The sequence below is a fragment of the Pan paniscus genome, chromosome 5, assembly GCF_029289425.2.
Source record: "Pan paniscus chromosome 5, NHGRI_mPanPan1-v2.0_pri, whole genome shotgun sequence".
In the NCBI taxonomy this organism is placed as follows: domain Eukaryota; kingdom Metazoa; phylum Chordata; class Mammalia; order Primates; family Hominidae; genus Pan; species Pan paniscus.
Genome location: NC_073254.2, coordinates 191,009,910 through 191,024,717, shown reverse-complemented (window position 1 = coordinate 191,024,717; position 14,808 = coordinate 191,009,910). Strand labels below are relative to the sequence as shown.

Below are 14,808 nucleotides of genomic sequence, written 5' to 3'. Positions count from 1 at the left end.
ATAGATATTAAATATTTGTTGTAAAACTCTCCTTCCAGTATTTTGTATGTGTTTAGTCAAGTAGAATAAACTCTTGTCCTCTGATTTCAGATTCCTTTGTCTTTCCATTAGAAATCCCTAAATGTAAAACTACATATTGATAGCTAAAAACCAGGATGTTTACTAGAGAAAAGGAATACAAAGGCAATAATTAAATATTATATTTATACAAAATACCTACTAGTACAAACTTAAAAAGAGAAAGTAAAAGTCAAATGCTTCTATGACTTCAGACTAAGAAAAAGAACTTTTGAGGTTGAATGTTCCTGAAATTTTTCTTTTCATACAACTACGGACATGACTTCAAAAGTTGATGTTACTAAAAATGTAAGATATGAAAGATATTTGAAGACTCAGAGAAGGTGGATTTTCATTTTAACAAGTCACATATATATTCTAGATATCCTCTTATTCGTAACTAAGAGAGTCAAATCAGATGAAAGAATCTAAAAATTTCCCTTTGACTGTGTTAAGTAGAAGTAGTAGAGGCATATTGGCCAAATCTTGAGTGTTTGCAAATTGACTCTTAAGGCTATAGGCTGGCACAGGTCATTGAAGCCCTAGCTTTTTATCTTTAATTTTAAAATCCCCAAACAATTTATACTAATTTTTCTTGTCCATTATTTCCAAATAATCTTGTTTAAATGTTATTACAGTGCTTGCTCATGTTACTGTTGTCTAACAGAAGGGTATCCGGGGCCTTAAAACTGAGAGGGTTAGGATTAATGATTCCAATACCTATGCTTGGACATCTCCAAAAGTGGGTTCCAGCTTCTTGTCCTCAAGTCTATATAGAAACTAGCAAACTTCCAGAGTTCACAAAAGGCTCAAAGAGAACAGATGTTTTATAGAAAATTCTTAGAGCAAGTTTCACGCATAATGTTGCTGATGTGTGTCTGCCTTTTCAATAAACATCACTATGCTTTATCACAAGATTTAATAAAGCAGCTTAGTTAAAAATGCCATCTGGGTCTCTGGACACATTAAACAAAGCTTAAAATAACCACCCCAGCAACTGGGAGGACCCAGCTGTTCTCATAATCTGTCCCACTCCTTTTACTTCCCCATAAAAAGAGTGAATGAAGACCACAGACTAAAAGCATCCAGAATGAACTGACACAAACAGGGAGATAGATGGAGCCAAGGGCTCCTGTAAGTTTGCTATTGCTCACATAATAGATTTGCTAATTCCACAACCTGCGGATGGTGATTCAGAAAGGGAAGCAGAAAGAGGGAAGAGAGAATCATAGAAGGGCTCATTCAAGTTTTCTAATGTATCACAAACCTGTCCTCCCTAATGTCTGGATAATAGCAGCCCATTCCATTCACCTATTCTGTAGTGAACTCCAGTAGAAAATACAAAGCCATCACCACCCAGTTCTTTCTCCCTTCTAGAGATGAGATATTAGCCACCCAATCCCAGATTCTCAGATCCATTCCAGGAAAGAAGCCCTAGGTATTGAAGCACAGCTTTCCCTCCCTCCCTTCTTTCTTCCACCCCAAGATTTGTTCCCCAGATAGTTCTAGTAAATGCAAAACCAAGTATATTCTCATTCTTTAGAGCAACCAGCTTTTCATGGCCAACTGGAATCAAATACAACCTGCACAAACATCTATCTGGAGGACACTCCCAAGGCTCCTACTGAGCCAGCCTTCTGCATACCACTGCATTTCAGCTTCCTAGTTCACAAGACACTGAGACATTCTTGAATTCTGCAAGGTGCACTGTGTGTTAATATCATTGCTGCTCATCATGTGGCCAATAAAGGGCATGACTAGTCAACAAATAAATTTTCTCTTGGCTAAAACTTGCAACAAAACTGTAAGCTGTTTACCAAGGGGCCCACTACAGGTTATATTCAATACATACAGTCAAATCATAATTATCTGAGATGTATTCAGTTGACCATACACCTTTATATTTCAGTAAAAGGTCTTTACATTTCCCAGTGCTATCGATGTTACAAAGTGCTTTCATATGCAGTGCTTCATCTGATTTCCAGGATAGTTAAATGATCCTGTCATACCTGATTTTTAGATGAGGAAACAAGTGGTTTCTGGGTATTTCAAGAGGCTAATGCATCTGCCCTCCAACTTGTATGTGAAAACCAAAAACAAAATTCCAAGGCCCCTCAACCATCTGAATGGACTTTGACTCTTTTGGTCAATATATGGCAGAGCTAGGAAAAGAAGGTGAGTCTTCCAGCTGCTGATACAGGGTTTTTTCTGCCATACTCCATTACCTCCAAGGCTAAAGTCAAAAGAGGGTGTGGTTATCACATGAAAAAATCTGGTTTGGATTTCCCAAATGTGTATGTAGTATTTGGTGATTTATCTGAATTTAACCTACAGTTCTTTTGGGTTGTAACAGTCTGACTCCATTTTTGAAAACAAAACAAAATCGATTTTAAATGCTGAATTATAGATCTTTGCTGTCCAGTATGGTAGCTACTAACCACTTATGGTTATTTGCATTTCTATTTTAATTAATTAAAATTAAGTAAAATGCAAAATTCAGTTCTTCAGTTGCTCTAGCCACATTTCAAGTGTTACAGTAGTCACATATGGCTAGTGGCTGGGACAATGCAGATTATAGAACAGTTCCATCATCAAAGAAACTTCTATTGAACAGTGCTATTATATAACGTCATCTCCAGAGAAAGAAGACTTTAGAAAAAGTCAGAAACGGCCGGGCGCAATGGCTCACACGTGTAATCCCAGCACTTTGGGAGGCCAAGGCAGGCAGATCCCTTGAGGTCAGGAGTTCAAGACCAGTCTGGCCGACATGGTGAAACCCCGTCTCTAGTAAAAATACAAAAAATCAGCTAGGCGTGGTGGTGCATGCCTGTAACCCCAGCTACTCAGGAGGCTGAGTTGGGAGAATCACTGGAACCCAGGAGGCAGAAGTTGTAGTGAGCCAAGATTGTGCCACTGCACTCTAGCCTGGGTGACAGAGCAAGACTCCATCTCAAAAAAAAAAAAAAAGAAAAAGAAAAAGAAAAAGTCAGAAACATCTTGAGGCAGGCACAGTGCTGTCATCTGTCCAATATTGAAGATGATTTAAGAATAAGAAAGAAGAAGAGAACAAAGAAGAGAAAAAGAAGTTGCCTTAGGTGTACCTACCCAGAAAAGGACAAAGGCATTCTTGTAGTCATTGTGTTGTATTTTAGCTCTTAAACTTTTTAAGAGATTAGAACAATTTGACACATAGAAGATCTAAACCACTGAAGAGGCTCTGAAGCAGATAAAAGTAGAAAGAAAATAAAAAACTAATTAGTTACAAACTAAGCTTAACCACAATTCGTTTAAACGATACTATTTACTCTTCACATGATTGGTTTTTCTTTTGCTTTATAGTATGACATAGTTTATATCTTTCAAGGGGAATTAAAATATTTCTGGGAATTTTTAAAAGTAAGTTCACACAGCCACATAAAAACTACAGAAACAGATAAAACCTATCTTCTCATTTATTCCCTAATCCATTCAAATTAAATATAAAAATCCAAGCATCCACAGTGATATTCAAAAAAGCAAAAGTGAGACAAAACAAAATTCATTTGTCACCTGTGGAGGTAGTTACCTCACCTAATCTTCACTCCAAACACCAGTAATTTTTAAAAGACAGAAATAAACATATGTTCTGCCTTCCCGGAAGGAACTATGTTTCAGGGTAGCCAAATAACCCAGTTGTGAAGAAAATGGTCTGCTTATAGAAAAAATGCCAGCTAAAACATGTAGATAGAATTAGAGAATTAGAAATTCACCATTTTGAAACCCCTAATGAAATAATCAAATCAAGCAAGGATCATTAATAAATGCTAAAACAATCAAGTAACTATTGATACAGAATATAACTGAATATACACATGGTACAAAGTTCACGTCACAGACTACTGGCTTGACCCAAGGGGGAATATAGCAGAGGAGATAGGCAGTGATCACCCTAACCTTACGATCATCTCACCATCACTAATGATGGGATGTGAATACACATTATTGCCTATGAAATAGTCTTTAAAAAAAGAAGTTGAACCTGAATCTAACTAAACCTTGCAATGGGCTGAACGTGTATGTCTTCCCAAAATTAATATGTTGACATCCTAACCCCAAAGGTGCTGGTATTAAAAGGTGGGGCCTTTAGGGGGTCATTAGATCATAAGGACAGAGCCTTCATGATTGGAATTAGTGCCCTTATAAAAGAGGCCCCAGAGAGCTAGCTAGTCTCTCCCACTATGTGAGGGCCCAGCAAGAAGGCCAATCTATGAACCAGAAAGCTGGTCCTAACCAGATATCAAAACCGCATGCTCCTTGATCTTAAACTTGCTAGTCTCTAGAACTGTGAGAAATAAATTTCTGTTCTTTATAAGTCATCCAGTTTTTGGTATTTTGTTATAGCAGGCCTAAAAGCCTTTAGAACTAACTTCCAGTTAACCAGGAAAAAACAGAGTGAAAAGTTAAATGACACCATAAAAAGCAACCAGAAAATTCCAGAAGGGGAAATATTCTACAGGACCACTGACTAGTTTTTCAACAAGTCAATTTCATTAAATAAATACATAAACAAAGAGTGAGGGTATTTTCCAGGTTAAAAAAGTCTTGAGCTAAATAATCAAATGCAATGTGCGTCCCTTGATTAGAAGAAACTAATTTGAACAAACCAGCCACAAAAGATATTTCAGGGAGACCAAGCTGGAAGGATCACTTGAGGCCAGGAGTTTGAGACCAGCCTGGGCAACGTAGTAAGACCTCCATCTCTACAAAAACAATAAATTAGCTGGGCATAGTGGTGTGCACATATAGTCCTAGCTACTCAGGAAGCTGAGGCAGGAAGATCACTTGAGCCCAGGAGTTTGAGGCTGCAATGAGCTATGATTGTTTCACTGCACTTCAGGCTGTGTGAAACAGCAAGACTTTGTCTCAAAAAATAAAAGGACATTTCATAATACTTGAGGAAATCTGAATGTGGACTGGGTAATAAATGATATAAAAAAACTATTTTTTATTTTGTTTGAAAAGATGATTTTGTAACTATACAGGAAAATGTTCTTATTTTTTAGAAATCTGCACTAAAGAATTTAGGGGTAAAATATCATTTTCTTTAATATACTTTCAAACACAAGCAAAAAATAATCATGACACAAATATAGCAAAATGTTTACAATCTATGTTCTATGTTTGCCTATGAGTGCCATTAATCTCATCTCTCTGCTTTTCTGAAAGTTTGAAAATTTCAAAGTTTTATAATAAATTTGTTTACATCCCATAATTTTATAATAAATTTTTTAAAGTTTGAAGCAAATCAACAACTATAGCTTCAAAAATATCCTGACCCACAATAAACATTGAACAGGGTATATTTCTCCCATTTCCTAAAAAAGTTGGCCCAGGAAGGAGTATGAGAGCTGCCATAGCTCTCCCAAGGCTCATTATTCTCCATCACTCCATGGGAAATCCCAAAATAAATTTTTTAAAAAGTTGTTTAAATTTATAATGTTTTTGATTCTATAATAATTTTATAATAAAATAATTTTATAATGTTTTTGATTTTATATTTTTAATTTATAAAAATTTTTATACATGTTTATGTTTGAAATGTCTATTTCAAACTTTATGAGATATTAAAATATAAGTAATATAGTTCATCACTTTAGAAATGCCATGCTTTTCTTCTCCAGCAATTACATAATCAAAGAGTAACTGTAGTTTTTCCTAGAACATTGCTTTGTAGGCTGGGCATGGTGGTTCATGACACTTTAGGAGGCCAAGGCAGGCAGATCTCTTGAGATCAGGAGTTTGAGACTAGACTGGGCATCACAGAGAAACCCTATGAGTAGTAAAAACACAAAAATCAGCTGTGCGTAGTGGCGTGCACCTATAGCCCCAGCTACTCAGGAGGCTGAGGTGGGAAGATCACCTGAATCTGGGGAGGTCAAGGCTACAGTGAGCCAAGACTGTGCCATTGCACTCCAGCCTGGGCAACAAAGTGAGACCCTGTCTCAAAAAAAAAAAAATGAAATTTAATTTAAAAAAAGAAAATTGCTTTGTAAAATTAACTTTTTCAATCAAAACCAAGATTTTTCAGGTATAGAGAATGCAGCCCACTGGTCAGATTTGTCAGTTCAAAGAGAATAAATTCTAGTTTCCTATTTTTCTAGCCTGCTTATGATTATCCAATAGGATATCAAAAAAGACCAAAGCCTTTGGGATCCAAGTTCAGTATTCCTGAGTCTAACTCAGGATGCCAAATCAGGAGACAAGCACATTCTCATCAATTTTCAATCATTCAAGACCAATTTTGCTTATAATTATTCAGTTCTTTTAGACCGCCTTTCTCCTGAAGCCAGCCTTATGGCTGCTCACTTCACTTTAGCATAAGCCCCCAAGAAGGTGAACAAAATGAGGAAAAGATTGGTTAAAGTTGGCTGTTTGAAATTCTGAAACATGTCCACCATTCCCTTCACCCATGCCCACCCCTCTTAGAAGTAGTACTTTCAGATTATTTAAAAGTCGATGCTTCTATGTGGATTTTGTCATCTGTCCTTTATAACAGCTAGTAGGTTTAATTTGACTCTATTTTAAGCATATATTGACCTATGCTAATTATCTGTTAAAATAAATTCCACTCTTAGAGTTAATAAAGTGTGTTTGTCATGGAAGACCCATTGAAGTAAGAAGCTGAGGAGCCCTTATGGTAAAGTGGGACAAGAAATAATAAGACATAATAATTTTCCCATGCAAATCAACAACCGTAGCTTCAAAAATATCCTGACCCACAACAAGTATTGGACAGGCCATGTTTCTCTCACTCCCTAAAAAATTGGCTCGGGAAGGAGTATGAGAGCTCCCATAGCTCTCCCAAGGCTCATTATTCTCCATCACTCCACAGGAACAGCCTGTCAGAGAAGAGTGAAAGTCCATTTGTCAACCTCTCTTCAACTCCCTGACTCTAGCCAAACTTCATCAATCCCAAGTGAGGAGCCAGAGAGAAATCAAACCCCATATATCCAGCATCATTGTCTATTGGAGTCAAAAATCACAATTCCACTACCCACCCCAACACCACTGGCCCTGTTTCTCCCAATTGCTTTTTATTGTGTTTTTTAAAAAATCCTCTTTCCCCATCCCTGCAACACCGAGAAGGAGGAATTATAGTAGATAAATATGAAGCACGGAGATCCTTTAAAAATGTTTTTAATAATAAATGAGAAAATGAAAAGGAGAGGGTTGGGAAGGAAGGAGGGAATTCAAATGCCAGGGAATTGTTGAGTTTCGCTTTTAAAGATGTTAACACTCATTTATACATCTGCAAGACACTCCCCTTAAAGAAAAGTTCTATGAGTGTGGGTCTGGTTGCATGAATAAGGATAAAATTACTTTTTTAGACGATGTTTCCCACATATAATTCAGAGACCCCTGAAGTTAGGTATCCCTCTTGTAGATGTCCTTGAGATGCTGCTGGACCTGGGAAAGAGGAAACTGGGATACGGGTCTATGCCAAAAGGTGCTTCTAGTTATAGGACAGAGAGGAAAGGGGCAGAGGGAGAAAAACCCAAAGTCTGAGAATCTAGATTGCAGAAGACTACCGAGGTCGTGGGAGAAGGGAGAGAAAACAAGGATGAAAACCGAAAGGGGAAGAGGCATGAAATGTTGTTAAATGTCAAAAGGCATTTGGAGAGAAGTTGGGAATTGCATTAAGAAAACCACTGCAAATCTCATTTCAGACCATTTAGAGATATGCCCCCTGGGAACTGCGAGCTCAGGCTGTTTAGCATCAAACAAATGGATCCACTCCATCCCTACCCTAATTCAATAAATCATTCAGTAATTCCACTGGGTTAAAGAACCAAAATATTAAAAACCTTCAGGGCCTACTCTTGCCAAATATGTCAGGGATCGTGTGTGTGTGTGTGTGTGTGTGTGTGTGTGTGTGTGTGTGTGTTCTGAGACACCACTACTGTTAAATAGGCAGAGCTAAGACTTAGGGGACTGGCAGATTATTGCAAAAAGAGCACGGGGCAGAGGGACTATGTTGTGAGCCTGGGAAAGAAGTTTGTGTGGGGACTGTGGGCAGTGAACGCGTTGGGAACAATATGGAAAACTGGGAGCTGCCTTGGAATCCACAGGGCCGGGTAAGAGAATGTCCGAAAGAAAAATGAGCAGGTGCGGGATGTGCGCAGAGTCGGAGAAGAGTCCAGGGCGCCCGGAGTTGCTCCAGGAACGACGGAAACCCCTCAAGGCTTTTGGGGGCGGTGGGTACTAATAGAACCCAGTGTCCGGGGTGCGCCGGGGAGGCTGCGAGCGCGGCGGGAGTGGGGCGCTGGAGGGTGAGGACGCGGGAGTGAGGAAGCAAAGCCGGGGCCGGGCAGGGGCCTCCCAGCTGGGCCCGGAGGCAGCAGGGGGACAAGGGCTAGGAGAGGGCATGGCGGCGGCGCGGCGGGAAGCGAGGGGCATCCGGACACTCACCCCGTTGGCCGCAGCCATCTGCACCACGATCTCGATGGCCGTCCTGCTAAAGCACCTGCCGTCGCTGCCCACCACCATGGTGCAGCCCTGACCGTCGCGCAGGTCGATGGACGACAGCACGCTCTGGATGAAGTTGGGCAGGTAGTTGCACTGGCCCTCGAAGAGGCCGGTGGGTCGCCGCAGACCCCCGCCGCCGGCCGGCCGCCGGTCCTCGTAGGGCGCGGTGGGCGCTGTCAGCACCGGGATGGGGCTCCCCTCCGTGGCGCCTCCTGGCCGGTCCTGCTGCGGCTCCCGGGGCCGGAGGGAATCTGCAGCCTGCCGGGGGCCTCCACCAGCCTGGCCGCGCGCCGGGACTCCGCCTCGCGCCCGGGCCCCCTCTCCGGCAGGTCGACGCCCTGCGCCCGCCCGCCTGGGGACCGCCCGCCCCTCCTCTCCACGCGGCCGCTCGCTGACTCCCTCGGCGGAGATTGCTTCTGCCTGCCTGTAAAGTTTTCTCCCGCCCACCTTCTCCGCGGCCAGACCGCCCGAGGTGCCCTCAGTTTCTCCCCAAGTTGGACTCACTTTCGGGGTGTCCCAAAAGCCTGATTCCAGGGCCTGCTAGCCCGACCCCGGTGACGCCTCCACCCGCGCCTGGCCCCAGCCTTCACCCGCGATCGCCGCCCTCCGGGGCACACCCTCCGCCAGAAAACAGCCGGCGGGCGGCGAGACTTTGGGCAGAGTCCGGGTTCCTCTCCGGCGCCAGGCCCGTCTCCCTGTCTCCCTGGGAGTGCGCAGCCTACACGCACCAGTTTCTCTTTAGAACAAGGACGGGGAGGGATTTGGGAGGGGGCTGAAACCTTTTGCCATCAGCGAACAGCCTCAGCCAAAAATAACCCTGGAAAGGCGAGCTAAGAATGGTTATCTCCTTCCAGCGCTGAAATCGGAGGCTGGGCGCTGCATGTGGGGTTTGTGTGTGTGTGTGTGTGTGTGTGTGTGTGTGTGTGTACCCTCCCACCCCGACCATTTGTTGAAGGGAATCACCACTGTCAGACTTCAATCCAACAGGACCCATTCGAGCCATCCACACTTGCCCCAGCCTCCTCCAAAACAGCACACTTTCTGGTATGGACAATTCTTTTTTTTTTTTCACTTGTTTGTTTGTTCTGGTGGTTGCAACAGCAGCAACACAGACGACACATATTTCCCTATTCTTCTCGCCCTTCTCACCCTCCCTACCCAGCTCCTGCCTTAGAAACAGGCTTGGCCTACACTGTATCTGTCCACACTGTCTGAACTCTTCCCTGAATTAATCGTTTTCAATAGGAGGGGGCTAAATCCCTTATTAATGCCCTACCAGGAGTGAATGAATAAAGCCAAGTTAAAGGGGAACTGGGTACCACATACTGTGCTAGGTTCCTTTGCATGTATCCTTTCATTCTGCTGGAGCTAAAGATGTTCTGCCTCCTCTCCATAAAACGCACCCAAATTCCAAAACCAGGAAATTCTCCATAGAAAATAGGAGTGAAGAGAGAAAAGACTAACAGGATAAAACCCAAAGCAGGAAGAAAGTTCTGTCTCCCATTTCTCTCAAGGAATTTTTGGACCCACCAAGGCTACTGTCCTGAAATATCCTGCTGCTTCTCCTTCCCCAAATATTGTCCACTTCCTGAGAGTGAGGCTGACTTGCCGCAGGCTTATAAAGTGTTTGGTCACAGTAAGACAACTGTGAGTAATAACACACATTGTATACTGTTTTGCAATTGATAAAAGGCTTTGCATCTCTTTTTTCTTTGGAGGCTGAAGAAAAGAAGAATGGTATTCACGCAGTTCCCATTTTACAGATGAAAACAAGAGGACTTTTTCTGTGAAGTCAAGAAAGTGGTTACAATGGTACTTTCCGCCTGTCCGAATTATGTATTGCCCCTCCCCTTTCTATTAATAACATTGAAGTGTGATGGGAAAACCACTGAAACCGTCAGTTGAAACCTGCTGGGACTTTTTAGCCATTCTCTTCAACATAAAGAATGGGTGTTTTTGGAGGGGGTGAGAGGAATGGGGAAATGTTGTCAAAGAGTACAATGTTTTAGTTGAGACAGGAAGAATACATTTTGTTGAGATCTACAGCACAGCATGGTGACTGTAGTTAACAATGAAGTATTGTGTATTTCAAAATTGCTAAGATAATAAATTTCAAATGTTCTCAACACAAAAAAGATAGGTTTTGAGGTGATGAATCTATTAATTCTCTGGATTTAATTATTCCACAATGTATACATATATCATAACATCACATTATACCTCCGTAAATACATAGAATTTTAATTTGTCAATTAACATTTTTTTAAAAGAATAGTGTGGCCAGTCGGGGAGGTAGTTTTTTTTTTTTTTTCCTCTAGTCTCTACTCAGTCTCCAAGATCCCATTCCCCATAAAGTTCCTGTCACCCAGGTGGAGTGCAGTGGCACAATCATGGCTCACTGCACCCTCTCCCTCTTGGGCTCAAGCGACCCTCCCGCCTACAGGTACATGCCACCACACCCAGCTAATTTTTGTAGTTTTTGTAGACATGGGGTTTCACCATGTTGCCTAGGCTGGTCTTGAACTCCTCAGCTCAATCAATCTGCCCACTTTAGCCTCCCACAGTGCTGGGATTACAGGTGGGAGCCACCAAGCCCAACCCATAAAGTTCCTAACTTTTTATCTCCCTGGGAGTGCACAGCCTACACACACCAGTTTCTCTTTAGAACATACTTAAGAGTCTTGGCTTAGCATCCAACAGACAGAACTTTAACACTTCTAGGGATCTGTGCACCTGTCTATGGTGTGGGGTTTTTAAGATCTCTTTCTAATGACACTTCATTTTGCAAAGCAGGACAGTTTCATTCCTAGAAGAGCAGGTATGGTAAATCCTTTGTTCCAGTAACGAAGACAATGATCCAAACCCTAAGCCTCAGAGAAGCCCAGAAGCCCTCCAGGCCTCCATCTCTCTGCTCCTAGCACCTGCCTCTCTCTTGACATCAACATCATTCTCCCCTCTCACAGCCCAGCTCCTTCCACAGAGCCAGGGATTAGGCACCAGCACCTCAGACTAGATTTTAGAGAATTACCATTCAAGAGGCAATCCTCTTCCCTTGGTTCCAATTTCAAGGTTCTCAAAGACTGGAACAGGGCTGTTTGAGGCAATGTGCCCTACCACATAGCCAGAAAGAACCTTACAGTGAAAAGGAAAACAATTCTTCCAAAGTAAGGGGGTGCTGATCCCCAGAGGTAGGACAGATGGGCAACCAAACAGTAACCAGGCCACCACGTGCTTCACACTCACTGATCAAGGATTTCTAAAACCACTTTTCTTTTCTCTGAATTTATATAGGACTTTGTATCACTCATAAAGGAATGTCTTATAGGCTGATAACACCTTTCTATTCATGCTTATACTTAACATTTAGGCTAGGATAATTTCCTAACCTCAGTGTCCTCACTATAAGATGGGAATTATTATAATCCCTACCTCATAAATTGTTGGGAGGATTAAAATACTTAGTAAAGTGCCTGACTAATAGAAAGGCATTCAATAAATGTTAGCTATTCATGGTGTCATCATCATTATATTTACCATTATTACTAATCTCCTGTATTGCAAGAATTACACTTTATATTTTTGTAGACCATCACTGTAGCTAAAGGGTCTTTGGGCCATAGGTGATATTCCATAAAAGTTGGTTAAATTGATCTGTGGTTTTTGACTATGGAAACTCAGAACTACCTCAAAATGTACAAAACAGATTTACCTGCTAAATAAATCTCTTCAAAGCTGACCCCAGGTTTAATTGAATTAATTCCAATGAATTTGTCACAATGATGGAGAAAGGAAACTTAGAGGGCCCCACAGTTGTTTGCTGGTAAAATGAGAAGTTTGGATTAGATCAATGTTTCCCAAAATATTTTCCTCAGAATGTTAGTGCCCCTCGAATCCTGCACAAAGCAAGAGTTTCATGACCAAGTAGCTTTTAAAACTCCTGTACACTCTACTCCCATTCTTCACAATGCACACTTTCATATTAAAAGTTCTGAGAGGTCCTCAACAGAAGACATCACTTAACTTTTTTTTTTTTTTTAAGACAGATTCTCACTCTGTCACCCAGGCTGGAGTACAGTGGCCACCACTCCTGGCCTAAAAGTTTTTTAACCTGGTGCTTCCCAATCTAAACTCACAGGGACCAGTTTTCTTAATGAAAGAGAATCAGACTAGCTTGTAACCATAGCTGGTGACACTCCCCTGCCCCATTCCTTGTATGTCCTCAGTGGACTAGGTCAGGAATAAATAAATTTTCCTGATTCTCAAGGGCTGGACACTCCTTTGCACTGAGCTCAAAGCTTCTCTGTAGCATGGGTCACAATGAATGGTAGCCCTGATAGCCTAGAGTAGCCTTTCAGCCTTCTCTGAGCCTCTAAAGACTGAGGATCCTTGGCATGAAATAGGAGCAACTGATATACCCTTGCTTCCCCTGGGGACTCTCTTGCTCTCAAAAAGGCATCAGCCATCATCTCCATCTAGAGAATATACTAGCTGACTCAGCTTGACCAGCCTGTCCCAAAATGAGAATCTGGGTAAAATAAGTATTGAAACACTTCATTCCTTGTAGATTCACAAAACACATTAGCATATTAAAGACTATGAAGTTCTGCAGGAAAAAAAAACCTATTTAACTTTAATCCAACATTGCCAAGTTTTATTTGACCATGGAAGATTTTTCCAAAACACTTACAAGCAGATCAAGGACATTAATCTTTCATGAAACACTTTAGATCCCCAGGGTCCTCTCCAGCTACATCATTCTGTGATTTTCTTTTTTATTTATGATGCATTAAAAGATTAATCTCTATCAGACTTCCATTTAGAAATTCACCAGAATGTGCAAAGGCAGCAGGTAAAATTGCCGAAGGGTATTATAAAAATACCTTCCAGTGATTTTTGAAACTTAAACTGAAATATTTATATAACTATATATTTCAGTTTGTATATTATACATATATGTATATACACACATATATATTTGTGTATATATATTTGTGTATGTCTATCTATATCTATGTATATATGGCATTATATCCATTTTACAGATGCGGAAACTGAGCTTTAGAGGGGGTGAGCAATTGGTCCAAAGCCACACAGCACACAGGTAGTCATTGATAAAGGTAAAAACAAGAGTTGAAGCCTGAAGTGTAAGGACACAGAGACAAGTACACAAATGTTTACAAGTTACACATATGACACGTGCCTTTAACATGAATTTCTTGAACATTCATTTAGAGGCCTTACAATGAAGACATCAGAGTGGCAGCAAGTTCTGTTGGAATCAGGGGAGCGTGTTCTTCTATAATCCCCTGGCTGACAGGAAAGCACACTGATTTGGCCCATGGTAGTTATACACTCCCATTGAGTCAGGGGCCACTTCTATGCACACAGGAGGTGCTAAAAATATGCTGTTGACTCATTGCCTCTAAGAGCAGAAGAAATGCCAAAAGTATAAGACAAGAGGCAGAAAAGCACACGGAAAATGTCGTAGGGCAGTCCTCTAAGGAAGTGTTAGATCCCTTTGAAATCTGTCCAAACACTTTCTTGTGCTGGGGAAAGTCAATTACATATTTCAAGCAACCCCACATGTCATACGAGTATCTTGTACATGTTTGCGTACTCGTGTCTGTGAACTTACATCTCAGACTTCAACTTCTCGCTTCCCACCCTTATCAATGACTGCCTGCATGGCCTTGGGCAAGTTGCTTTCCCTCTTCAAAGCTCAGTTTCTGCATCTATAAAATGGACATAATGCTACCTACCTCATGGGGTCAGTGATCACATTTAAGGAGCTAATATGTGGAGATTGCTTACACAGTACCTGTCACATCATAAGGGTTTAATAAGTGTTTGATGTAATTGTTTTGATTATTACTACTATTACTAAAATAATAATTACTACAATAATAATGATTCTTATTCTCTATATTAGTATTATCTTTGAAAACGGGCATGGATTATGTCTATGTAACACTTTTGGAACAATATCTAGCGTTATATCACACACAAATTAGAGAATTCATGTTATTTAGGATGAAAAAATATTTTTACTGACCCTTAAATTCTTCGTAAGTAACTGCAAAAGAAGCCATTATCCCAACACATGAAATAAAAAAAAAATTCAGTTCCTCTGGAGTTTGTTTTTGGAGGTAGCCACAGGATACCTAAATTTTTTTTTCTTTTCAGAGAGACCGAGGGGCTCATTAGGTTGACCAGGCTGGTCTTGAACTCCTGGCCTCAAGCCATCCT

General features: G+C 41.2%; 1 protein-coding gene and 1 long non-coding RNA gene across 2 annotated transcripts in view; both read right to left on the bottom strand.

Annotated features, from left to right (window-relative positions):
* LOC134730644 (tubulin beta-8 chain-like) overlaps positions 1 to 8,598 on the bottom strand; it is a 60,355-nt gene extending 51,757 nt beyond the window's left edge. The window contains 1 exon segment of the mRNA XM_063605563.1: positions 8,506 to 8,598. Coding sequence (XP_063461633.1) covers positions 8,506 to 8,583 — 78 coding nt within the window. The 5' untranslated portion in view covers positions 8,584 to 8,598.
* Positions 1 to 14,808, bottom strand: part of LOC129394289 (uncharacterized) — a 140,939-nt gene that overhangs the window by 94,176 nt on the left and 31,955 nt on the right. The window lies entirely within an intron of this gene.